The 25,832-nt window shown below is 41.2% G+C and overlaps 1 protein-coding gene across 6 annotated transcripts in view; it reads right to left on the bottom strand.

Annotated features, from left to right (window-relative positions):
• Window positions 1-24,088: 24,088 nt before the first annotated feature.
• NOP58 (NOP58 ribonucleoprotein) overlaps window positions 24,089-25,832 on the bottom strand; it is a 27,800-nt gene continuing 26,056 nt past the window's right edge. For all 6 annotated transcript variants that reach the window (XM_005858235.2, XM_014528858.1, XM_014528853.1 and 3 more), the window contains 2 exons: window positions 24,632-24,789; window positions 24,089-24,369 (listed from right to left, as the gene is read on the bottom strand). In XM_005858235.2, the coding sequence (XP_005858297.1) occupies window positions 24,319-24,369; window positions 24,632-24,789 (209 nt within the window). In that variant the 3' untranslated portion in view covers window positions 24,089-24,318. The remainder of the gene's footprint in view (window positions 24,370-24,631; window positions 24,790-25,832) is intronic.

Raw genomic sequence — 25,832 nt, 5'->3', positions numbered from 1 at the left:
AGGTACTGGAATTTGTAAGCTTTGCTTATATTACCAGTGGTCTTTCTACTTCCTTCAAAACTCTTGTACAAGCAAGTGGTGTATTAAGCAAGAGACAGAGCTGTGATAAGAGAATTTCTTATAATAGCAGTGTACCTGTATCCCTGCTGAGATATCATCTCTTTGGTGACAGGCTTGTTTTAAACTTTCCCAAAGAGCTGCCAGCCAGTAATCCTATCATTCAAACCCAAGCAACAATTACAGCAACCAAGATGATGAAACCGATAACTAATGGTACGAATCCATTATAGTGCCAAAGCTGGTCGCTGGTTGCTACATCACAGAGGATTTCGTACTAGGATTAGAGGGGAAAAATAATTAATGAGGTCATAATGGTAAACAAATGACAAGAGAAGAGTTAAGTGAAGTCACTAGGATTTACTTAGAAATCAACTGAAGGTTTCAAGCATTTTTGCAAATAACATGAAAGCAGGAATAGAAAGGTGCTTGCCTTCCAGAACAATTCCAGAAGGATGGATTTATATGATTTATTTTAACAATTAGTAAAGTGACATTTACTTAACTTTCACAGAGCATTTTCACACCTATTTCTGCATTTAGGCCTCCCTCCCGTGGGGTGGCTAGAACAGGCGTTACTTTTCTCATCATCACTATCATAAGGAATGACCTATACCGAGTTTTTTGTCCCAGGTAAAAAGGGATTTTTGGTCCCACCACTTTAGCCCAAAGAATGTTTTCAATGGGCCACAGGGAAAAAGAAAATTTCATGGAAATAATAGCTACAAGAGAAAGCTCACCATAGCAGTAGGTAAAATTGACAAAGTTTATGAGCATAAAAACCTAATGACTGAGCCCTAACCGGTTTGGCTCAGTGGATAGAGCATCAGCCTGCGGACTGAAGGGTCCCAGGTTCGATTCTGGTCAAGGGCATGTACCTTAGTTGCGGGCACATCCCCAGTAGTGGGTGTGCAGGAGGCAGCTGATCTATGTTTCTCTCTCATCAATGTTTCTAACTCTCTATCCCTCTCCCTTCCTCTCTGTAAAAAATCAATAAAATATTTTTTTTAAAAACCTGATGACTGAAATGAATCTCAGTGTACATGAAAAAAAAGTTGATCCTGAGCATAATCATTGCAGTAAAATAAAAATGAGAATAGAAAAAAGTTGGAAATAGTTTCACTGTTATTGCAAGGACATTTGATCAAGAAATACATTGGTTATAATTATTGTTTAAATTGATATATTCATAATAATAGGGTTTAAAATGGCAGGTTAAAATTATGCACATGATTCAAATGGGGGAATAAAAAATAAGAAGGAGAGAAAAAAATAAAGAGGAGTAAATGGCAGTATCAAATTGACATTATTGACTTGATTGTTAGAATCCTTCCTGACTTCTTACCAATTTAACATAATTATATAATGTTAAAATAAATCTCATTATCGCCCTGGCTGGTGTAGCTCAGTGGATAGAGTGTCAGCCTTCGGACTGAAGGGTCCCGGGTTTGATTCTAGTCAAGGGCATATGCTGGGTTGTGGGCTCAATCCCCAGTAGGGGGTGTTCAGGAGGCAGCCGATCAATGATTCTCATCATTGATGTTTCTATCTCCCTCTCCCTTCCACTCTGAAATCAATAAAAATATTTTTAAAATATAAATAAATAAATAGATAGATAGATAAATCTCATTATCACCCTGGTGTGGCTCAGTTGGTTGAGTGTTGTCCTGTGCACCAAAGGGTTGCCGGTTCGATTCCCAGTCATGGCACATGCCCAGGTTTCAGATTCGTGAGTGTGGGAGGCAACTGATCGATGTTTCTCTCTCGCATCTTTGTTTCTCTCTCTCTCTCTCTCTCTCTCTCAAATCAATAAAAATATATTTTAAAAATAAATCTCATTATCAAGCTCTCTCTTTAGCTGTAATACAAAAAATATAAATATAGGCACCACCTCATCATGTTGTGGATGAAATGAGATAATGCTTATAACATGGTTAACACAGTAGTGCACAAGTGGGAGGTGTTGTAACCCTACCTTTTCTAAGAATTTATTGTATTTTTTTCAGTGTACCAGACCAGGATCTTTAAAAATAAGTCTCCTGCTCATTAAACCCCATTACTCCATCTGTAAGTACTTTCTTGTAATTGACGGAATACCCAGAGAGCTCTCTGATGAAGCTACAATGGAGCTTTACCTCTGACTATCTATATATGTTAAAATAAAATTTTAAATTAAGAAACATTCTCCCAAGCAACTACTGGAGTATAGAGTTAATTAAATATACTCCCAATTGTTTAGAAAATATGAAAAATAAAAATACCTGTGTGGTGATGTGGTTTTTTTTTTTTTATTTGACACATGAATAGAAGTTATTTTAGTTTGGCTTATCCACCCCAAAATTGCTTTATCTCTTTTTAAGAAAAAAGGTAGGCCAATGAAGTAATGGTATTTTTAGTTTCGCTAACAATAACGAAATATGGAATACTGGGAAATCATTCAGACTATCAGTCTTCTCCTATAGAAAATAGACATGAGTAAAATACACCCACTTCAGAGTTGTTGTGAGAACTAATTAATGTCTTTAAACTGCTTTGAAATTCCCATATGACAGACACCTAATCTGATCTTTATCTGGGAGAGATGGGTAAAACATATGTGGGAAGACACTATTCATTTAGAAGCTAAACTTGGAGTTTGCTTGTGTAACTTGAATTTCTACTTGGTAAAAATGTAATTTAGCAGAGAGAATGCTGTTATACAATTTTTAAAATGCATGTCTCAAAAGCATATAATACCCATTCATTTTTTCATTTCATTCTTCACATATGATACCAACCACAGGTACACAAAGTGCTCAATTTAGCATTCAAACAAACATAGCACTTGGATCTCTTTTGTGTGGTTATGCTATTATTTTTTAAACTCTTTCTTGTTTTTTCTGTAACCAAAAATACGCAATTCTTAATTGTTTTTTTTTCCAGGTTCATAATTTATTGTACACATTGTGAGTATCACATGATGTGTTGGCATTAGCTTCTCCAGGAATGGGAAATTAATAGATGAGGTACAGTTTAGAATCCTTTTGTTAATAAGTTTTTATTGATTGATTTTAGAGAGAAGGGAAGAGAGAGAGAGAGAGAGAGAGAGAGAAACATCGATTTGTTGTTCCTCTTATTTATGTATTCATTGCTTGCTTCTTGTATGTGCCCTGACCAGGATCAAACCCCCAACCGTGGTGTATGAAGGCAACGCTCTAACCAACTGAGCTACCCAGCCAGGTCTAGTATCTTTTTATGTTGCTTTCACAGCTGATTTTTTTTTGAGACCTTAACTTGAAGTATAAAACCAGCAGAGCAATGCCTCTAAATGTGTCCAATACACAATTCATTTTACCTGTGAGAGTATAAGAGTTGAAATATTTTTGACACCTGTGAAAAGGAATTAGACATTAGTTTCTGAATCTGCCATGATTTCAATTTTAGCCTCTCCTGCCTCCTCCACAGTGCTAAGGATGTCCAACTGAGGGCTTAGGCTCGCTCCCCATGGGGAGCGGGGAGTGGGCCTAAGCCCTCAGTCGGACATTCTCTAAGGGCTCTGGGCTGCCAGAAGGATGTTTGACTGCCAGGTGAGGCCTGATCCCCTGGTAAGTGGGCCTAAGCTGGCAGGTGGACATCCCCTGAGGGGTCCCAGACTGGGGGAGGGCACAGGCCGGGCTGAGGGCCCAGTGCACGAAATTCATGCACTTGTGGGGGAGGGGTCCCAAAGCCCGGCCTGCACCCTCTTGCAGTCTGGGAGCCCTCAGGGGATGTCTGACTGCCATGAGCCCGGCTTCTGGCTGAGCGGTGCTCCCCCTGTGGGAGCACACTGACCACCAGGGGGCAGCTCCTGCGTTGAGCATCTGCACCCTGGTGGCCAGTGCACTTCATAGCGACTGATGCCAACACATCATGTGATACTCACAATGTGTACAATGAACTGGTCATTCCACCCTTTTATCCTATATAATAAAAGTCTAATATGCAAATTGTCCCCTCTACTGGGAGTTTGACCAGGAGGCAGAGCCAGCCAGCCAACTGTGGGAAGGGAGGTCCTGGCCAGGAGTCGGCAGCCACTAGGGACCCTACCCGTACATGAATTTCATGCACTGGGCCTCTAGTATATATCCTATCTAATAATAGCCAAACATGGTAATTGACCATACCTTCGATACGCCTCCCATTGGCTAATCAGCGCAATATGCAAATTAACAGCCAACAAAGATGGCGGTTAATTTGCATATACCGGCTCGGAGCAAAGCAAGCCAGGCAGCCGAAAACAAGATGGGCGGCGGAGGCGGGAGCAAAACAAGCCGGACATCCCCCGAGGGGTCCCAGACTGCGAGAGGGCACAGGCCAGGCTGAGGGACCCCCCCCCCAGTGCACAAATTGTTGTGCACCAGGCCTCTAGTATATAATATAACTAATATATAGATACATATGTATATATATTGCATATATGTATACACATATATATGTATATGCCACCCAAAAATTTTGTACCAACTTAATTATACTTATTTATATATGTAATTATTATTTAAAAATATGGGGTTATTTTATACACACTATATTGCAGAGCTGAGATTAGAATGAGAAAGAAGAGAAGAGAGACTAGGACAGCCGTGGGCAAACTACGGCCCGCGGGCCGGATCCGGCCCATTTGAAATGAATAAAACTAAAAAAAAAAAGACCGTACCCTTTTATGTAATGATGTTTACTTTGAATTTATATTAGTTCACACAAACACTCCATCCATGCTTTTGTTCCTGCCCTCCGGTCCAGTTTAAGAACCCATTGTGGCCCTCGAGTCAAAAAGTTTGCCCACCCCTGGACTAGGATGTAAAATTTAAGGAGGCATTCACTCTCAGGGACCAAACCTGCACCCCTACCACGCTAACAGTGAGTGCTTCCTTAAGTATTATGCCCTTGGCCTTGCCTCCCTAGTCCCTATACCTCCTGCAACTTGCTTTTTATTTTTCCCATTAAGTTATCCTGAACATATTTTCATATAGAACTGTTTCTTTTCAGTGGCTACATAATCTTATTATTTACTTGAGCACCTTATGAAGGACACGTGTTTCTAATTTCCAGTGAGCATCCTTGTTATACACATCTGTGCCTATTTGTGTTAGAATTTCTCTGTGTTGAACTTCAAAAAGAACAACTAGATCCAAGTCTAGTAAGCACTTAATTTTAATAACTAAAGGCATTTTGCCCTCAAAAACAATTGTACTAATTTACACTGCCATCAAAAGTGCCTGTTTCCTAACATTCTGACTAACACTGGGTATTTATGAATTTGTAAAAGCTTTGGCAGTTGGATAGGTAAAAATAATAACCTGCTGTGGTTTTAGCTTGCATTTCTGTAAATGATGTTGGGCATTTCTTCCTCTTCCTTAGTCATTTTTTTTTTTTTTACTTCTTTTGAGGATTGCCTCTTTATGCAATTTGGAAAATTTCCCACAACATTGTTTTTTCCTGAAATTTTATGAGATCTTTGTATGTTAGGGATTTAGTGTGTGTGTGTGTGTGTGTGTGTGTGTGTGTGTGTGTGTGTGTTTTTCTTTCTTTCTTTCTTTCTTTATTTTAGAGAGAAACATCAATGTGAGAGAGATATATCAATCTGCTGCCTCCTGCATGCCCCCTACCGGGGATCGAGCCCACAACTCAGGCATGTGCCTCTGACTGGAATCGAACCTTGGACCCTTCAGTCCACAGGTCGACACTATTCACTGAGCCAAACCAACTAGGGCTTAGCTCTTATTTTTAAGCCTTTGGTCCATTTTGAGTTAATTTCTGTATAGTATAGTGTGAGGTAGTATGGTCCAACTTCATTCTTTTGCATGTGGTTTTCTATTTATCCCAGCACCATTAGTTGAAAAGACTACTCTTTTCCCATTGAACTGTTTTGGCATCATTGTAAAAAATCAACTGATCTTTCATGTATGGGTTTATTTCTGAACTCTCAGTTCCTTTCCATTGATCTTCATGTCTATGCTTGTGCCAGCACCACACAGTTTTGATTCACTGTTACTTTGCAGCAAGTTTTGGAATTAAGAAGTGTGAATCCTACCTTTGTTCTTCTTTTTCAAGATTGTTTTGGCTTTACTGAAACCCTTTCGTTTCCATATAAAATTTAGGATCAGCTTGTCAATTTTTTGCATAAAAGCAGCAGCTAGGACTGCTCTCATTTAAAAATATTTTTTTAAAGAATAGTTTATTGATTTTAGAGAGAGGAAGGGAAAGGGGGGAAGAGGTAAACATCAATGCAAAAGCACAACATTAATAGGGCTGCCTCCTGCATGCCCACTGCTGGGGATCGGGCCCAAGACGTGGGCATGTGCCCTTGACAGGGAATTGAAAAGGCAACCTCCTGACAATGCCCAACCAACCGAGTCACACTGGCCAGAGCTCATTCAAAGTTTATTAATATATTTACTTATGATTTCTTGTAGGACTTTTGCTCTACCTATATTACCAACAAATTCCTCTCAAATCCCCTTTACTGACTTCAACCTTGTGGCCTAAAAACAGGCTGCAAAAAGATACAGAATTTTCTGTCTAATTAGGCATAAAAGATGTGAAACACTATAATATTTGTTTACTACCTACAGGGAATTGTTAGTTTCAAATATAAACGTAGCTTAGTGCTGTGCCCACATCCAGAAACCAGATTGTGAATCAGATGTTGCAGCACAATGTATCATCACTACCTTGAAAACTTTCCTCCCATTTTATGTCTATGGGCCAAGTGACAGACTTTAATTCATGCCTATTTGTACTATGCTCATTCCTGCTTATTTATGCCTGATAGTATGGTACAAAGTCAAACAGCAGGACATTTTAGTTAATACACAAATTCTATATCTTATTTTGTAAAATATCTCTTTTTAAAAAATTTTTTAAATTGATTTCAGAGAGAAAGGGAGATGGAGAGAGAGATAGAAACATCAATAACGAGAGAGACTGTGTCTCATGCACTGGCACATGCGGTCACCGTAGGAGGGTGGACCTAGGAGCCCCCTCACTCTGACCACTGAATCCCTCTCTCCACACCCCTCCTGCCAGGGGCAGCCCCTCCAGGAAAGATGCCCAAAGCCGAGGGGCTGGACATGGCCTCTTCAACTGGGAATCACTCGAGGGCAGCCTCTCCCCTGCCCCTGGACCACAGAAGCCAGTCTGAGCCCCAGCCCCCTCGCTGCTTCAGCTACCGCTCCAAAGGTCTGGTTTCAGATGGGGTTTGTTTGGTTCTGTTTTTGTTTGGGGTGGGTGGGTCATTGCGGTCTTAGATTGTGTTTCTCTTGCTACCAAGCAGTCATGTATTAACTTTCTTTGGATGATGAATTTTAAAGTCAATAAATAGAAACACCAAAAAAAATAAATAAATAAAATAAATGAGAGAGAATCACTGATCTGCTGCCTCCTGCACGACCCTTACTGGGGATCGAGCCCACAACCTGGGCATGTGCCCTTGACTGGCATCGAACCAGGGACCCTTCAGTCTGCAGTCTGACACTCTATCCACGGAGCCAAACCAGCTAGGGCTGTAAAATATCTCTTAATGTAATGCAAACAGGTATTTATAACTGTTTGACTTAACACTAACTGCCTGGCCAAAATTATAATTCTGAGAATTACTCTCTATTATATCATCTAATACCAAATGCAGCCCATGCACCTAGGGTTCATTTTAGCATACTTGCATTAAACACCATGTGAAACATTATAAAGGTAAACATTATAAAAGTATACCTTTATAATGTTTCACACAAGGAAACTCATTTGAGGGGTTAGCTGGTGTTAGCTGACAAAAACCTTTTGTGACAAGCATTTCCCTTTCTTTGCAAACTGCTACAGCATGTATGTTTACTTGCACCAGTAGTGTAAGTCTTCCTATATTATCAGTGATGGTGTACCTTTCTAACTAATCATTTAAAAATAAAAGTTAATCTGCCCTGGGCGGTAGCTCAGTGGTTGGAGCATTGGCCTGCACACCAAAGGGTCTCAGGTCCGATTCCTCGTCAAGGGCATGTACCTGGGTTGCAGGATCAATCCCCAGCCCTGATCGGGGCATGTGAGGGAGGCAATCAATGTGTGTCTCTCTCTCCCCTCTACTCCCTCCCTTCCACACTCTCTAAAATCAATGGAAAAAAATCCTCCTGTGAGGATTAGTGAAACAAACAAAAAAGTTAATCCAATCTTATATTTCATTGTTTTGTTTGTTTGTTTGTTTTAGAGAGAGAGGAAGAGAGAGGGAGAGAAAGAAACGTTGATTGGTTGCCTCTTGCACACCCCTCACTAGGGATCTAGCCAGCAACCCAGGCATGTACCCTGACCTGAAACGAATAGGCAACCCTTTGGTGCATGGGTCGGCGCTCAACCAACTGAGCCAAACCAGCCAGGGCTATTTCGTTGTATTTTTGTCTTCCAAGCCATAAACTTTTCACCAGCCAGAAAATCAACATGAATGAACATCTCCAAACTCTAGAAACAGACCCAATAGTAACCTTGGAGAGTCAGGCAGAAGGCTGTCACAGGACCGAATGAACAGGGGAGAGCATTACCAACCAAGTAGGAGGAGCCAGTGCTTACAGTTAGCTGCCTTCCGTTTTCATGTTCTGTCCTTTAGGTCCATTTCTCCAATTTCAAGGAAAGATGTATATACTTGACTACTCCATGGGAGCATTTTCCGAATAATTGAGTGCTGTTTTAAAATTACCAACACTTGGTGTCGATATACAGACCTCAAAGCCCTCTTCTTTTAGCCCTCTGTTAATGGTACACTGTCTCCAAACTGTAGTGGCCACTATTGAATCTGGATTCCAATTTCAAGGAAAGATGTATATACTTGACTACTCCATGGGAGCATTTTCCGAATAATTGAGTGCTGTTTTAAAATTACCAACACTTGGTGTCGATATACAGACCTCAAAGCCCTCTTCTTTTAGCCCTCTGTTAATGGTACAGTGTCTCCAAACTTTAGTGGCCACTATTAAATCTGGATTCCTGCCCTAGCCAGTTTGGCTCAGTGGATAGAGTGTCAACCTGCAAACTGAAAGGTCCCAGGTTCGATTCCAGTCAGGGGCACATGCCCAGGTTGTGGGCTCGATCCCCAGCGGGGGACTTGCGGGAGGTAGCCAATCAATGATTCTCTCTCATCATGGATGTTTTGTTTTACTATGGTTGCAAATATCAAAAAATTTCTATATGTGACACGGCACCAGAGTTAAGTTAGGGTTTTTCAAAATGCTGACACGCCGAGCTCAAAAGGTTCGCTATCACTGGGCCCTAGTACATAGAGATTACTTAATAGATGTTAGTCATTATTACCAACACTCCTTCACTTGGAATATATAGACGAACTTCATGAAATCTTTGAAATTGTATGCAGAATTTTGGAGGAATGTGTATACTGCATTTTCTGGAGAGTTCATATTTTATCACATTCTCAATGAAATTCCATAGCTGCAAATCTTAAGAACCATTGTCTTTCAAATAAATTGTTCAGATTTTAAAGCAGTTAGAATTGTTTATAAATTCATATAATTTCAAAACTTTCTCTATTGTATGTAATTATATATATATTATCTTACCTTATTTTTAGTGTACTAGTATTTTAATACAGTAATAGTTATCTAGAGGTAGTAGGTTCATTATTATGTTTAATTTTCTTCTTTAAATTTTCTATAACCTCCAATCTTACTTTTATAATCAGAATTTTTTAAAAAATTTAAGGGTAGAAAAAAGGAATCTGACAAATACTGAGATATTTTATTTAAAAGGCTATCTACCTCATAGAAAATTAATCAAATATCATCACACTTCTCCTCTTTAACACCAAGTACCAGAGACAGTGAAGTAATATCCACAAAATTTGAGGGGAAATTATTGTGATCCAAGAATCCTATACCCAGCTAAGCTATTTGTCATATGCCATTCAACAGAAAATATTCTCACACATTCTACATTTTTTCAAGGGCCCAGAAAATATACTATTCATATACACTTTGTAGAACAATATTACTCAGAGAAACACTCTAGCCAACCTCCTAATGATTTAACTTAAAGAACTCTTGAAAATGCTATGATAAAATAAAAAGAAGTTAACAATGATCAAAAAATACAGAGTTTAACTTAAATGAGTTATAATTTAAAACAATTTTTTAAACAAAATTTTCCTACTTAATTACTGAAAAGTTTCATGAGAAAAAGAAACTAGGACTCATCACTCCCTGTTAAGCATTTTTAAGTGAAGTTCTCTCTTGGCAAATAACACCTACTCACTTGAGAAATTTTCATCCCAAAGAAGAGGTGGGAAGAAATCAGCCCTCAGGTGTTTAGGCTGCACATTGTGATCAACTTGACTTAGTGACTCAAGCCAAGTAATAAACAAAGAGTGAACCTGACTGTCTGTGCAGGACCCAACTTGATGGGGAATTAAGGGAATTCAAAAACAACCATCCAACATTAGATGGTTTGGGCCTTTGTTTTTCAGAACACTATAATTTTTCATAATCTTTGCCTTGATTTTTCTGTTACTGGATAGATCTCTTCCTGTGGATTCTTTTGAAAGTCTCTCTTCATGCCACCCTGAGGGTCAGGCTTATTCTAGAAGTGCAATGAAAAGAATGCTAGACCCAACTGAGATGCCTGGATTCTAGTCCAGCTCTGCCAGTTAGGAAAGTGATCCTGAGACTAGTGAGCAAAACATGCTTTCTGAGCCTTCATGTCCTTACTGTTACTCCTCACTACCTTAGTCAGGGCTGAAAAACGAATGGACTCAAAAATGCTTTGAACAGTCTCAGATGCTGTTGTAAAGGTAAAACACTATCTTTATTCTTTTACTTTGAAATCACCATTATTCAATCAGTCTTGATCGCTTAGCACCTCGATTTGCTTTTTTCCCCTCTCCTCTCTTCCCCCCCATTTGCTTTTTTTTTTTCCAATTTGCTTTTAAGATTAGTATCAATGCCAGTTCCACTGTATGTAATGTTAAAAATAAAGTGCCTCAAGAGTGCGGAATCTCGGAGGGAAAGTGGGAGAGGGTAGGTGGGTGGGAGGTAATCAACCAAAGACCTTGTATGCTTATATGCATAACCCATGGGTGCAGACAGTGGGATGGTGAGGGAGGGGGCTCATGGGGGTAAAGGGGGACATATGTAATACTTTTAACAATAAAGATTAAAAAACACACAAAACAAAAAATAAACTGCAAAAATAAAAAGAATAAAGTGCCTCAGAAGATAACTGGTTATCTTTCATTTGTATGTTTTTATAAGGACAAGAGCATGTCAAGGGGCCCAAAGGACCAACCTGAAAGAATGCCAGGTAGCAAGAGATGGAACCATTTGAGTAACATCATGATACGGGATTTTTGGACTGGAGCGCATGGCGTTCCCCTGGGCAGGATGGCTTCCCTGGGCTCTTTGTCCATCAGAGTCGAAGAATGAAACCACAGACAGAAGATGTACAGCAAAGGTGGAAATTTATTGAAGGACAAGCACAGACTCCCACGTGGGGAGGGGGAGTCACACAGCACAGACTGGGGAGGGAGAAAGAGTCCCACTGAGTTCCTTTTTTCACGGTTTATAAAGTCTGCAGTTTTTTGTGCCTCGATATCCCCTTCGATTGGTCACTACCCCTTCTGATTTGGTCACTATAGCAACTCCTCAGCTCAAAGGTCGAACCTCACATGGGACATGTGAGGCCCTCCTCCCTCATTGTTCTCCTATTCCCTCTGGGCTTTCTTCCTCCTTCTTTATTTTGTAAATATAGACCTTTTGCTACTCCCAGTTCCCTTATCTTTTGGAAATGTAACTGCTGCCTCTCCCAACTCCCTTGTCTTATGGAAATGTAACCTTTTGCAACTCTGTAGCCCTGTGTTTTTTCTATGGACCCCCTTAATTTAAAAAATTCCCTAAACCTGCCTATTTCACCCCTAAAAATTTCTATTTCAAAAATTAATAACAGTGTTGGATTATAACTCAAAGTAAAAATTAATATAAATCCACACAGATATAGATGAATGAATGAATGAGGAAGAAGAAACAAATCTTCCTGACAGAAGAATTCCATTTAGTACATTCACCAGGAGATAAGCTTAGTCTCCACTCCCCCACGACCCCACCTCAGGCCCCTCCACCTTTTTGAGAATAGGCTACACTTAGTGAGTTGCTTCCAAAGAATAGATTACAGAAAGGGAGAAATGGTAACGCTATAGTGAAGAAACCTGGCAAACTCGGCGTTAACCGAATGATGAAGGTGAACTTCCCCAGGGATGCCTTGTAATGTCGTCCACCCCTGGCATGATGAGAAGGGCACCACACCTCGGAGGTGTGCTTTCCAAAAGCCCACAATGGCCACCTGATTGTGAGGAAAACACCAGACAATCCTACTTTGAGGGACAGTATAAACTCTGACCACTACTCCTCAAAACTGTCAGGGTCATCAAAAAACAAGGAAAATCTGAGAAACTGTCACAGCCAGAGGAGCCTAAAGAGACTTGATGATTAAATGTAATATGGTATTTCTGGATGAAATCTGAAATGGAAAAAAAAAAAAACCTTAGGTAAAAACTAATGAAATCCAAATAAATGTGGAGTTTGATCTATAATAATAAAAGCATAATATGCTAATTAGACCGGATGTCCTTCTGGACAACCTCCCGGATGAAACCGGGTGCCAGAGGGAAGCTGGTGCTGGCAGCTGGGGGAAGAAAGGCCTACTCTTGGACGAATCCTATCTAATAAAGACGGAATATGCAAATTGACCGTCACTTCACCACAGAGATGGCGGCGCCCATAGCCACAAGATGGCAGCACCCAGTCCCCTCAGCACCACTGGAGTCCCCCAGTCCTTTAAGCCCTTGCCGTGGGGGTGAGGGGCAAGCAGCGCCCCAGTACCCCGCGGTTAGCAGACAGCAGGGTGCTGCTTGCCCCTCTTTGTGGAGGCGAGGGGCAAGCAGGCCCCTGCAGAGAGTAGACACCAGGGCCTGCGGTGGCGTCGAGCAGGCAGGTCCGCAGAGAGCAGAGAACCACGGGGAGTGGGCCTAAGCCGTCAGTAGGACATCTCCTGAGGGCTCCCAGATTGGAGAGGGTGCAGGTCGGGCTCAGGGACATCCACCCCCCATGCACAAATTTCGTGCACCGGGCCTTTAGTAGTTAATAATAACGGGCCAGTGTTGGTTCCTTAGTTGTGATAAATGTACCAGAATAATATAAGATGTTAACAGTAGGAGAAGCTGGGTGAGAGGTTTATGGGCACTGTCTTATCTTTGTAACTTTTCCGTACATCTAAAATCATTCAAAAATTAAAACTTTTGTTTAAAAAAGTTATTATAGAAAATGGGAGAAAAGGTAATTCTTTGGAGGAAGCCATATATTGTAAAATATACTTTTAAATAAATTATTCTCCCTTGAAAATGGTCCTACCAAGAGATAAAGAGGCATAAGAGTAACGGTGAGATGCCCTGGGAAAGGATCCCTTCATTTTGTAAATTGTGTTTTAGGGTAGAACATATTAGCATTTGGTCTAAAAACTCCAGGCTAAGCATTTGTGAGGAAATTATTCGAATGTTCACAGAAGCAACATAAGGGCTTGCCTGTCCTTGCCTGCGGCTTTCTTCATCTGGCTCTGTTTTCTGGTAGGAGCTGCCGATTTGACATCTAAAGGAACATTTTCCCACTGATTTCTCATGCTCGCCTGGGGCCTCTGAGAGCCAGCAGGCTGAGCCTCCAGCGGAGCTCCGAATTCGGGGAGGGCGGGCAGGGGGTGATTATGCAGACAGAGCTGTCGGCATTTTCCCTCCCTCTGCTTGGCAGAACAGTACAAAGTTCTGAAGATAAAAGGCTTCCATTAATACCAAACCAGTGAAAGTCCAAGAGCTTTCTTGACGATGGTTGGGGGTCATCACCACCATTTCTCTTTTTCTTCCTTCCTTCCTTTCTTTTTTTAAAAAAACGTGTTTATGAATCAAAGTCAGGATTTTGGCTTCCCTGGGCTATTTTCTAGTTTCTATCTTCTAGGAGCGCAGCAAAGATTCACATGCAGCTTTAATGGTTTCCAAGAAGGAGTAGAAGCAAATGCCGTAATCCCTGGCAGCTCCTCTTCCAGCTCCCAAGGATGGGAGGGAAATGGGGAAACAATAGAAACTGTCTTTTCCTCCTGTGTCACATATTGCCTTGTACTCATAGACATCTACTGTCTCCATTCACAGCTCGGAGAGCTGCCTCCACTGCACTTCAGGGACCCACACCCACTCTTACCCAGACCTCGCCGTCCTTGCTGCTCCACTTCCTTCACTAACGCGCTCTGTGGCCACCGTCTCCTTCCTCTTTGTTCATTTATTCCTTCAAAGCTATTGAGCAAGTCCTTTTAGGCTGAATGGCAGGTGCAGGGTGTAGGGTGACGTGCTCCTGGGATTTACAGTCTCCTGGCGATACGGCTGAGTTTTGGGTACAAGGAGGTGAGAAATGTTAGAAAGATGGTTGGAGAAGGACCTCCTTTGGGGGGCGTGATTTGCATACTTCGGCCCTGTGGGCTGAAGGTAGGGGTATGGTATTCAGATAGAGGGAGCCAAAGTCCTAAGGCCCTGAGGCAGAAATGAGCTAAAGTACTCTCCTCTGGAAGGCTGAGGTCGAAGAATGGAATGAAAGGAGAAAGGCCAGAGAGATAAGCAGGGCCCATCGCAGGGTCCTTGTCTGTCCTAATAAGGCAGTGGTTCTCAACCTTCCTAATGCCGTGACCCTTTAATACAGCTCCTCATGTTGTGGTGACCCCCAACTATAAAATTATTTTCGTTGCTACTTCATAACTGTAATTTTGCTACTGTTATGAATCATAATGTAAATATCTGATATGCAGGATGTATTTTCATTGTTACAAATTGAACATAATTAAAGCATAGTGATTAATCACAAAAACAATATGTAATTATATATGTGTTTTCCGATGGTCTTAGGCGACCCCTGTGAAAGGGTCGTTCAACCCCCAAAGGGGTTGCGACCCACAGGTTGAGAACCGCTGTATAAGGGGTTTTCCGTTTCTTATCATGGGAAGCCATTAGAGTTGCAAGCAGGGGAGTAATATGATGGCTCCCTTTTCTTTGGAGGGAGTAGCTTTTCCTACACATACGTTACTCAAATCCACCAACTGTTTACATTTTACCCTGATTGGTTTTCTCTCCCATCTTGTAAGACACAAATATCAGCAACAAAACTCTCCCTGAACTCCGCTTTCCCTTCCAACTGCCGACCTCACACCCTCGGGCAGCTGCTCCACTAGGCAACCTGGGGAAGGTACTTACCTATCAATCACACCTGAGAACAGAGCTCATTGGCCAGAATGGGTGGAGCCACTGCAAGCCTGAAAATGTTGGGGTACTTAATCCCCTTAACAAAGGCGTTGTCTCTCTTGTTGCTTTTGGCTCCCTTGCATTCGCCACTGCCGGGCGGACCCCACACGGGAAGGACTGATGGACTGCAGCTGGAAACACAAACGAAGCTAGCGTGGTGCTGGATCAGACCGCTTCAGCATGGAACAGAAACTCAGACACTGGTTTCTATTTTAGCTCTTTTAAAAGCAAAATGGGACTTCTCTGGCGGGACTGAGGGAAATGGGACTTTGGGAAACTCGGGGGTTTAATTCCATACAAATAAAAACCACTCACTCTCCTGTGCACGTCTCAGAAAATTCTTTTTCTTGGACTGTCCACTCCCAAGAGCAACAGGTGGGGATGAGGACCTCTCTCCGCTTGTAACAACAGGATTACGGGTGATTTAATTCTCTTTAGTTTTCATATAATTTTTTCTCTGTGGCGAATATGTATTATTTGTATACTAGAGGCCGGATGCATGAAATTCGTGCAAGGGCCTTGGCCCTGGCCCCCGCCCGCCCGCCACCACAGGCCTCTGCCACCTCTGCCTCACCCCCGCCCGCTGCTGCTGCTGCTGCTGCTGCTGCTTTGTCGGGAAGGAAGGAAGTCTGGGAGGACATCTGGTCTAATTAGCATATTACGCTTTTATTATTATAGATAAAGTAGGCATCTTGAGGCACCCCTGTGTTGCCTGGGGCACCGATCCTAAATTGCTTCTCTTACCAACTTCCCAGAATGCTTCCTACCCATTCAAGGTGTTTCTGGATTCTGACCTCAGGACTTCTTGTTCCCAGGGAGGGACTCTCTTTGTCCTCAGACCAGATTCCAAACACTCTTTTGGCTTTGCCACTTGTTTCTTTATTCTAGTACAATGTGGGCTCTCCCTCTGGCCAAAGTGCTGTTGGCCACCCTGTGCAACAGAGAAAATATGCTGGAAGAGAGAAAGGTACTCTTTCCTCTGATCTATTATTTCACTTTGTGGAATATTTTAGGACTAAAAAAAATATATTTTTATTGATTTTAGAGAGGAAGGGAAAGAGAGAGAGATAAAAACATCAATGATGAGAATCATTGATCGCTGCCTCCTGCACACCCCACACTGGGGATCGAGCCCGCAACCCGGGCACGTGCCCTGGCCTAGGAATTGAACCCTGACCTCCTGGTTCATAGGTCAACGCTCAACCACTGAGCCACGCCAGCCGGGCATTTTCGGACTTTTGAGAACTTGGAGAGAAAGATCATGAGTAAAAAGTAAAGGTTTGGAATAACATAACAGACTTAGGATGTGTATGAAAGGACCAGGCTTAACCTTAAAATGAACTAGATAACATACCATGCTCCATCTCCACTGAGGAAAAACGTAAAACGGGGCTGCAGTTGCAGAAAAGGGGATTCTGGTTAGATCAGCAACTTTTACACTTTTGGCTGTGGAACCTTTCCTTTTAATAAAACAGAACCTGGGAGCCTAATGTGTGAAAGAGCGAAAAGAGGAATGGGGCCTACTGAAGCCTGAGTGGGGGCTGCCCATGTCTGCCAGCTCTTTCTTCCCTCAGAGGACTTGCCAAAGCTGTTTGAAAACCAGTGGTTTAGATCAAGTCAACAAACTATAGCCAGCTGACTTTTTTTGTATGGACCATGAGCTAAGAATGTCTTTTCCATTTTTAAATGGCTAGGGAAAAAAGAATTCTTTTATGTGCCATGTAAAAACTACATGGCATTCAAATTTCAGTGTCCACAAATGAAGTTTTATTGGGACACAGCCACGCTCATTTGTCTATGGCGACAATGGCAGAGTTAAGTAGTTGTATTAGAGATCGTATGCTCTGTAAAATCTAGAATATTTACTGGTCCTTTGCAGAAAAAGTGTGCCAAACTCTGGTTTAGATGGAAAGCTTTATGATACTGTACTGTTTTTAATATGTGATAAACCATTTATGTGATTTCTTCCTTTTGAAGGCATTAAAGTCAGGCGAGGCTGTGGTTTACGAGAGGTCCTGACTATATAGAGTAGAAATGACTGGTCTCAAACCACCCAGGATCCCTGACAGTCTGTCCCTTCCAGCCCTGGGAGGCTGTGGTTTCACCCTTGGGCTCCAGCCAGTCGCCTGCAGATGGCTAAAGGGAAAAGAAGGCAATGACCTGGCAGTATGCCAACCTCCCCAGCCCTCCCTTTCCCAGTTTGGAGCCTTGAATTCCTGGCAGTTAAGAAAAGGATTTCCTTCAGAAGAATACAATGCAGTAAAGCTCTGGCCAGTCATTAGATTTCACAGGGTGGGAAAACATCTGTGATTTGGGAAGAGGAAAGAAAACCCAGTCTTAAGCACTGATAAGAGATGGTGCTGAGGAAGACTATGAGAAAGGAATAAAAGCACGTCTAGAACAAGTGGAGAATGATAGAAAATCTTAACATCTCTTAATGCTTTCTTTGAAATTACCTATCATTTTAAAAATATATATTTTTATTGACTTCAGACAGGAAGTGAGAGGGAGAGATAGAAACATCAGTGATGAGAGAGAATCACTGATCGACTGCCTCCTGCACGCCCCCCACTGGGGATTGAGTGAGCAACCCAGACACGTGCCCATGACCGGAATCAAACCTGGAACCCTTCAGTCTGCAGCCAGGGCAAAATTAAGATCAAATCAGGTCATTTGCATTAATACGTAGGACAACTCTTTTGTCTCCAATCTAGCATTTCACAAACATTATGTTTCTCTGATATATTAAACAGGTGGAAGCTGGAATTATTTTCTGTCACCAAAATGAGGATGAGCCCTGACCGGTTTGGCTCAGTGGATAGGGCGCCGGCCTGCGGACTGAAGGGTCCCAGGTTCGATTCCAGTCAAGAGCATGTACCTTGGTTTTGGGCACATCCCCAGTAGGGAGTGTGCAGGAGGCAGCTGATCGATGTTTCTCTCTCACCAATGTTTCTAACTCTCTATCCCTCTCCCTTCCTCTCTGTAAAAAATCAATAAAAATATATTTTTTAAAAAATGAGGATGAGACCTTAATACTGTTGGGGCCAGGGAAACTACCCCCTCACCCCTTTAGTTCTTCCAGTTGGTCAAATAAGTCAAATGACATGCAGCAGATTAACAAGAGAAAATAAAATTTTAATTCATGCACATAGGGAATTCACGTAAGCATGAGCATTCCAATGAGGCAAAATGAGGTATATATGCCATTTTGGACTAAGAAGACAGTAGGCAATTCACAGGTAGATGAGAAAGAGCAAACATCGGTAAATAAATTCTTGCAGGGCCACCCAGAAACAATGGGCCACAAAGGGGAATCTAAGGAACATACTGTGTCAAAGTGAATGTTATTTCCCTTCCTGAAGCAGGTTTTTCTGTCTGAATCTCTTTAGGTAGGTAAAGGGGAGGTAACGAACTCTTCTTGAGTTTGTTGGGTTTTAATTGTTTTCATCTCAAAATAATGTGCATGCAAGGGTGGCACTTTCTGGGGATATTCACTCCCAACCGCCACAATACCTTCAAAACCATGGGGCGATTTCTCAGCCTGAAGTATAGTGATTAGTAACTGGGGACTAAGGGAGGGCATGTGTGGGGAACTGATAAATCTCAAGTAATTTTTTCATTTATTTTTGCTCTTTAGTGAAAAAGGCATGATTACGGTGGTGAACCACAAAGCTATAAAAAAAGATATATCCCTCATGATCTCCACAGGGAAAAAAACAAACAATAAGACAAATAGGCCTTGGCTGGTTTGACTCAGTGGATAGAGCATTAGCCTGCGGACGGAAGGGTCCTGAGTTTGATTCTGATCAAGGGCACATGCCTGGGTTGTGCGCTCAATCTCCAGTGGGGGATGTGCATATTCACTCCCAACCGCCACAATACCTTCAAAACCATGGGGCGATTTCTCAGCCTGAAGTATAGTGATTAGTAACTGGGGACTAAGGGAGGGCATGTGTGGGGAACTGATAAATCTCAAGTAATTTTTTCATTTATTTTTGCTCTTTAGTGAAAAAGGCATGATTACGGTGGTGAACCACAAAGCTATAAAAAAAGATATATCCCTCATGATCTCCACAGGGAAAAAAACAAACAATAAGACAAATAGGCCTTGGCTGGTTTGACTCAGTGGATAGAGCATTAGCCTGCGGACGGAAGGGTCCTGGGTTTGATTCTGATCAAGGGCACATGCCTGGGTTGTGCGCTCAATCTCCAGTGGGGGATGTGCAGGAGGCAGCCAATCAATGATTCTCTATCATCATTGATGTTTCTATCTCTCTCCCTTTCTGAAATCAATTTTAAAAAGAATAAAAAAATAAAACAAAACAAATAGCCAGTATCATAGCTGTTAAAAGACTTTCTCTAAGCCCTAGCCAAGTGGCTCAGTTGGTTGGAGCATCGTCCCATTTATCAAAAGGTCATGGGTTTGACTCCGGTCAGGACATATATCTAGGTTGAGGGTCCTCAGGGGGTGTGTAGGAAGCAATTGATTTTTCCTTTACTCTCAACATGGGTGAGGATTTTAAAAAAAAGACTTTCTCGCCCTAGCCGTTTTGGCTCAGTGGATAGAGTGTCGGCCTGTGAACTGAAGAGTCCTGGGTTCGATTCCAGTCAAGGGCACATACCTCAGATGTAGGCTTTAGGGTGCGTGCAGGAGGCAACCAATCAGTTTCTCTCAAATCAATATTTCTCTCTTGTCTTTCCCTCTCTCTAAAAATCAATGGAAAAATACCCTCAGGTGAGGATTAAAAAAATATTGAAAAACAAACAGATAAATAATAATTTAAAAAAACTTTCTCTAAAATCGTTTTAGGTTACACTAGCTGCTGAAACAAATAAAAATATTAGGTTGAATCATATTACGTTTTTACAGGTAAAAAAATATCGGCAATTTCATGGTTCAAGCTAACATAATAACCCAACGGTAACAAAAATTTCTTTCTTTTTCTATAATGTCCAAAATGGATGTTCCTGATTAGTGGATAGCTGTCCTCCAAGCCAGAGGTGGTGTTTCAGAGCACCAGGTTTTTTACCTTATAGCTTCTGTATCTTAACACCTGGCTCCCAAGATTACTGTTAGTCTGCATCAATAGAGGGGTCAGAATAGGGCCCTGACAACTTCATTTTTATGGACCAGACTTCCAAGTGGTGTGCGTTACCACCACTACCATTCCATTGGCTCGAACTCAGTCACCTCTAACTACAAGGAAGGCTGAGGAATATAGTCTAGTTATGTTCCCAGAGACAAGAGAAATGGGTCTGGTAAATGGCTGACTGGTGGCTACCACAGAAGGTTCCCTAATGCCTCCGAGACTTCTCCCCTGCAATACATAACTCTTGGGTCTTCCCGTTTTAAGTATAACAGATTTTGAGTAATACTTTATACTTGTTCAGTTTGCAAGAAATTCTTGCATAAATTATGAGTTTCCAAGAGCCCAATGTGATAAACAATTATTTCCATCTTGTAGATGAAGAAATGAAGGCTTAGAGAAGGCACATGCTGACTTGTCCAAGGACATGAACGATGAAACCAGCTCATAACAGCAGCAAGGATACTAATTTATATAGTACTTTTTGGCTTATGCAACTTTCATGTGTATTATTTCTGACTGCTAGTGCAGGGACCTCCCCATCCTGACAGTTTGTGGCTTCTCCATCATGGCTGCTGGTTATTAGTATGTTGCTGACCCAGCAGATTATAGGATATAAATAGATGCATTTGTCATCTGACCACCTCTTGCTGGAGTCAGACACATTTACCCCTGATAGAAACCAGGGCCTTCTCTGCTTCTTGTCTCAGGTTAGGAAGGCAGGTTTTGAGGCCCTGAGAATTCATGTGATGGCTTACCTACACTTCCTTCTATGGTTCAGCCTGGTTCTCCAGGTGAACACCAAATTGCCAAAACTCAAAGGACGTTGGGAGAGCAGTTTCAGGGTGGGGATATGGGACACAGTGTAATGTACCTGCCAAGAGGTAGGTCTCTGCTGCTACTTTCTTCAGTGTGCAGTCTCTTTTCACAGATAGTGCAAGAGGGATTTCTCTTCCATAAACTCTAATTGCACTTCACTTTTCCCTTTCAAAATGTATTTCTGATCTTCTATTGAGATCTCTACTTCTGCTCCCCTGCATTCCCACTTCTTTAAGCAGGGACTGAAACAGCAACATGACCGTCTTCCTCTGGAGGGTTTGAGGTTCACTTTGTGAACTACCTGAGGGTAGCAGCTGCTACATCTTCTGCATCTTTGAGTTCTCTTGGATACCTAGCAGGTACCTGGTCTCTGGTGGGTGTCTCAAATGCTTGCTGACCAAGACTGTTGTACAAGTATCTTAGAATTTTCAGAGATAAAGAACTCAGAATTAAAGCAAAATAAGTAGCATGCTATTGCTTTAAAAAAATAAGACTTTTAATTACGATCACTTTCAAGCAAACAAAAAATACAATGATCAACCATATACCCACCACCACGTATTTCAACAAGATTCCAATTTTCAAGCTGTTAAGAAAATGTGCCAACACAGAGTAGCTTGCACTTGTCAGAATCATAGAGGTACAGCGGGGGAACAGAAGATGAGCCAAAGCCAAGTCTTAAAAGATGGCCTTTACGGCCTTGAGAAGCAACAAGTGGACAGAGAACTGCAAAAAGTTCTGAGGGTGGGCTCTGAAGAAAACGGCTCAGCCAAGGCCTTGGTAAGCATACTGAGGACCCAGAAGACAGTGGAGAAATATAGAAGTTAGTTTAAACCAGAAAATATAAAATTACAATTTTGAAGAGAAGGGTGTAGAATGCAATGAAGAATGAGTTAAGTTTTTAAGCAGGGGTTATTTTATGTGGCGGTCACAAGAAAATTCTTCAAATTTGCTGATCAAAATTAGGTATATAAAATTCACCCGAGCTTCCCCTTCCAGCCTACGTTCCCAAGGCTCTTCAGTAGGACCGGTGCTTCAATTTTAGCACAAAGAACCACAACTTCCCATTTGGTTAGTGCTTTAAACAGTTCAGACTTTGGCACTTAAAGCTGAGAGCTCTGTTGATGGGAAAAAATATATAAAACAAAAAGGGGTGTATATAAAAAAAGCTGATGGCTCTGTGATTCAACCTTGTTTTCCCCAGGCCTGTAGAAAACTCAAATTGACTAGGACCTTAGTATTCTCCAAGTCTACTTTGCTTCGGACAGAAAGCTTTGACTATACTGCTCTTGGCAGTCCATATACCACTTTCATCTAAAAGTTATTCATCTAAAAGTCAATAAAGTGTCGGGGTACTACTGGATGAGGCAAAACGACAACATTCTCTGGGGAGAAAAATAAACAGCTTTATGTTATAGAAATTTGTCTACAGATGGCTACATGTACTTCATGCAGCATTTACTTCAATCAAAATACCTAAATTTGAAATGCATTTACATCTCTTAAAGTTTGTATCATCTTAATTTCTATAAACCAGTTATGATAGGTAATGTTGACCATTATTTATATATAGAAAATGGGGGGTGGGGGGTGAGAGTGGCTCATTTGCCCAGCATTACATTAAAAGCAGAAGTGGAGCCCTAGCCAGGTAGCTTGGGTGGAGCACTGTCCCATACACTAAAAGGTGGCAGGTTCGATCCCTGGCCAGAACGCATACCAATTGATGTTTCTCTCTCTCTCAAAATCAGTCAAATATATCATGTAAGGATTAAAAAAAAAAAAAAAAAAAAAAAGGCGGTGGAGGTGTAACTCAAAGATATAATCATTCTAACTAGCCCAACCCCTTGAATGCTTTTGTTGAATTGGGTTTTAGGATGATGTCCATGGCATACACAGAGATGCAAGACGTAACAATCCTATGAGAGTTGTGACTGTCATGATAATACATGGCTGTCAACCAGGCTGCTGTTCACATATTAAAGACCATCTTTTAGAAATAAAGATTTCTCTTTGGTGTTCTATGTCCTGGTTTATACCTCACACCTACTAACATTATTTTTGCTCAGCTTGTTTTTCCCTTTACCCCCCTTTCTTAATAAAATGAGTCTGTATTACCCTTTATAAAAAGTCCCTTTAGATTACTTTAGAAACAATTCAGGGCCTACATTAAGAATTATTTTGTGCCCTAATTGGTTTGGCTCAGTGGACAGAGCATCGACCTGTGGACTGAAGGGTCCCAGGTTCAATTCCGGTAAAGGGCATATGCCCAGTTTGCAGGCTCGATCCCCAGTGTAGGGTATGCAGGAGGCAGCTGATCAATGATTCTCTCTCATCATTGGTGTTTCTATCTCTCTCCCTTTCTCTCTGAAATCAATAAAAATGTTTTGTTTTGTTTTTAAAAAAGAAAAAGAATTATTTTGTTTATCTTTTGGAATTGCAAGTAAGTAAATAAAATTAGGAACATGATTTCTTTCTTTCTGAAGAGATGCCCAATATTTTTGCTCACCTAATTTAAAAATTTTTAACACAAAACCCAGCTTTATTTAAATAAATTCAGAGGCAGAAAGATAGCAGAAAAGGAAAAAAATGAAAGTCCAAAAGAACGAGAGAAACAGAGATTCTTAAATTGGTCCATCTAATCACTGCCTTACAAAAGGCTGTTTCAAATGAATGATTCACAGCTCTCACTTTTCAGATATGCTTATCAAAAACAGTAACCATCAAACACCAAATAAAATATAGGAAGGGCCAAAGGTTCTCTACCTAAAATAGAGATCACAGAACTGCCTCAAAATACCAAGAAAATATTTTTATTTGTATTACAAAGACTAAAAATAATGACATAATAAAGTTAACAGAGTTGATGTCAAGACACAAGTAGGTTTGAAAAGCTATAGATGAGTAACCACTTTGTTTCACTAAACCTCTGTTCCTCCTCGATTATCTTAGGGAGCATCTCTGGCATACTCTTGACTGAATCTTAAGCACGATGTATCCAGGTGATCCAACTGTGATTCCTTTCCATTAGTCCTCATTACCTTTCTTCTTCTTCTTTTTCTTCTTTTTCTCTGGACTCTGAAAATAACCAACAAGAATGCTTTTGAAAGAGTTGTAAATGTATGGGTAATAAATTTTTCCTCATACATAGCAAAGTAGATCTATTTCTCTTAAAAATAAATTTAAGCGAGATTAACATTTTAAAATATAAGAATCATCTCTAAGAAAGCTATCTGTAGTAGCTCATATTCTCTCCCTTACTCAAAGCAAATCCATTTTGTAGTGAGTCTAATTTTGAGAAATAATCTTTTATAGTATTAGTAATCAAAAACAAACATACAGGAACCGCTGTGCTGGTGCATGGTTCTTCCTCAGAAAGCGGTTCTTCCTTAATGTGTTTCTTCTTATCCTTTTTCTTCTTCTTCTTCACAGATGTCTCCTGTTCTTCCACCATTAGCACTCCTTCTTCATCCTCTTCTTCTTGCTCTTCTACTTCAACTGAATAGGGTAAATATAAAGATATAACAGTTAACATGGTATCAGACCTGAGTCCCCCCAAACCTTTTGAATCTTAGTCTCCTCCTGTCATTCATCCAGAGTTTACTAACACTTACCTAGTGCAATACCACTAACTTTACAAATGATACAAAGCTCAGAGATAAGTAAATTACCCTTGATCATGCAGCTATGCACAGAAATTAGAATTAAGACAGATCATCTCATCTGCAAATCCACTGTTTTTGGGAAAATAGTGAATCACATCAGAAATGATTAAGAGTTTGTGCTATGGAGTTAAAACATGCATTAATTCAACCTGAGCAGTGGCCCTGAGTGAGTCATTTAACTTCTGTCAACTCAATTTCCTCATCTATAAAGTGCAGCAATGCACATCTCAATGGACTACTAGGATGTAAAATACTTAACACATTAGAAGGAAGATTCAGTAATAGGTAGCTATCATCAGGACAGCCTTTTTACACAGAATCAGTGCAAAGGATAAAAATAAAGCAGGAAGGGCCTAGTGGGTGTGACTCGGTTGGAGCACTGATTGTCCCAAGCAACAAAAAGGTTCCAAGTTTGATCCCTGGTTGGGGTGTGTGTGGAAGGCAACGGATTGATGTTTCTCTCTCTAAAATCAATAAACATATCCTTGGGTGGGGATCAAATAAATAAATAACAAAAGAAAGTAGGAAGAGGAACACTGAGGAAGGTGATGCATGTGGACATTTACACAGAAGTTAAGCAAACACCTAACAGAAGTAAGGAAATGAATAATGAATGAATCTTGCCCTGGTTGGTGTTGTCCAGTGGTTAGAGTGTCGGCCTGTGTACCCAAGTCTCAGGTTGATTTCCGGTCAAGGGTACATGCCTGGGTTGCAGATCGGATCCCCAGCCCCAGTAGGGGTCTTGTGAGATGCAACCAATTGATGTGTCTCTCTCACTATCTCTCTGCCCCGCCCCTCCACTCCCTCTAAAAAAATCAATGGGAAAAAAATCTTTGGGTGAGGATTAACAAAAACAAACCAACCAACCACCACCAC

This window comes from Myotis brandtii, unplaced genomic scaffold (assembly GCF_000412655.1).
Source record: "Myotis brandtii unplaced genomic scaffold, ASM41265v1 scaffold1162, whole genome shotgun sequence".
Taxonomy (NCBI): Eukaryota; Metazoa; Chordata; class Mammalia; order Chiroptera; family Vespertilionidae; genus Myotis; species Myotis brandtii.
Note: the sequence above shows the minus strand (reverse complement) of the source record. Positions and strands in the feature narration are given on the sequence as shown.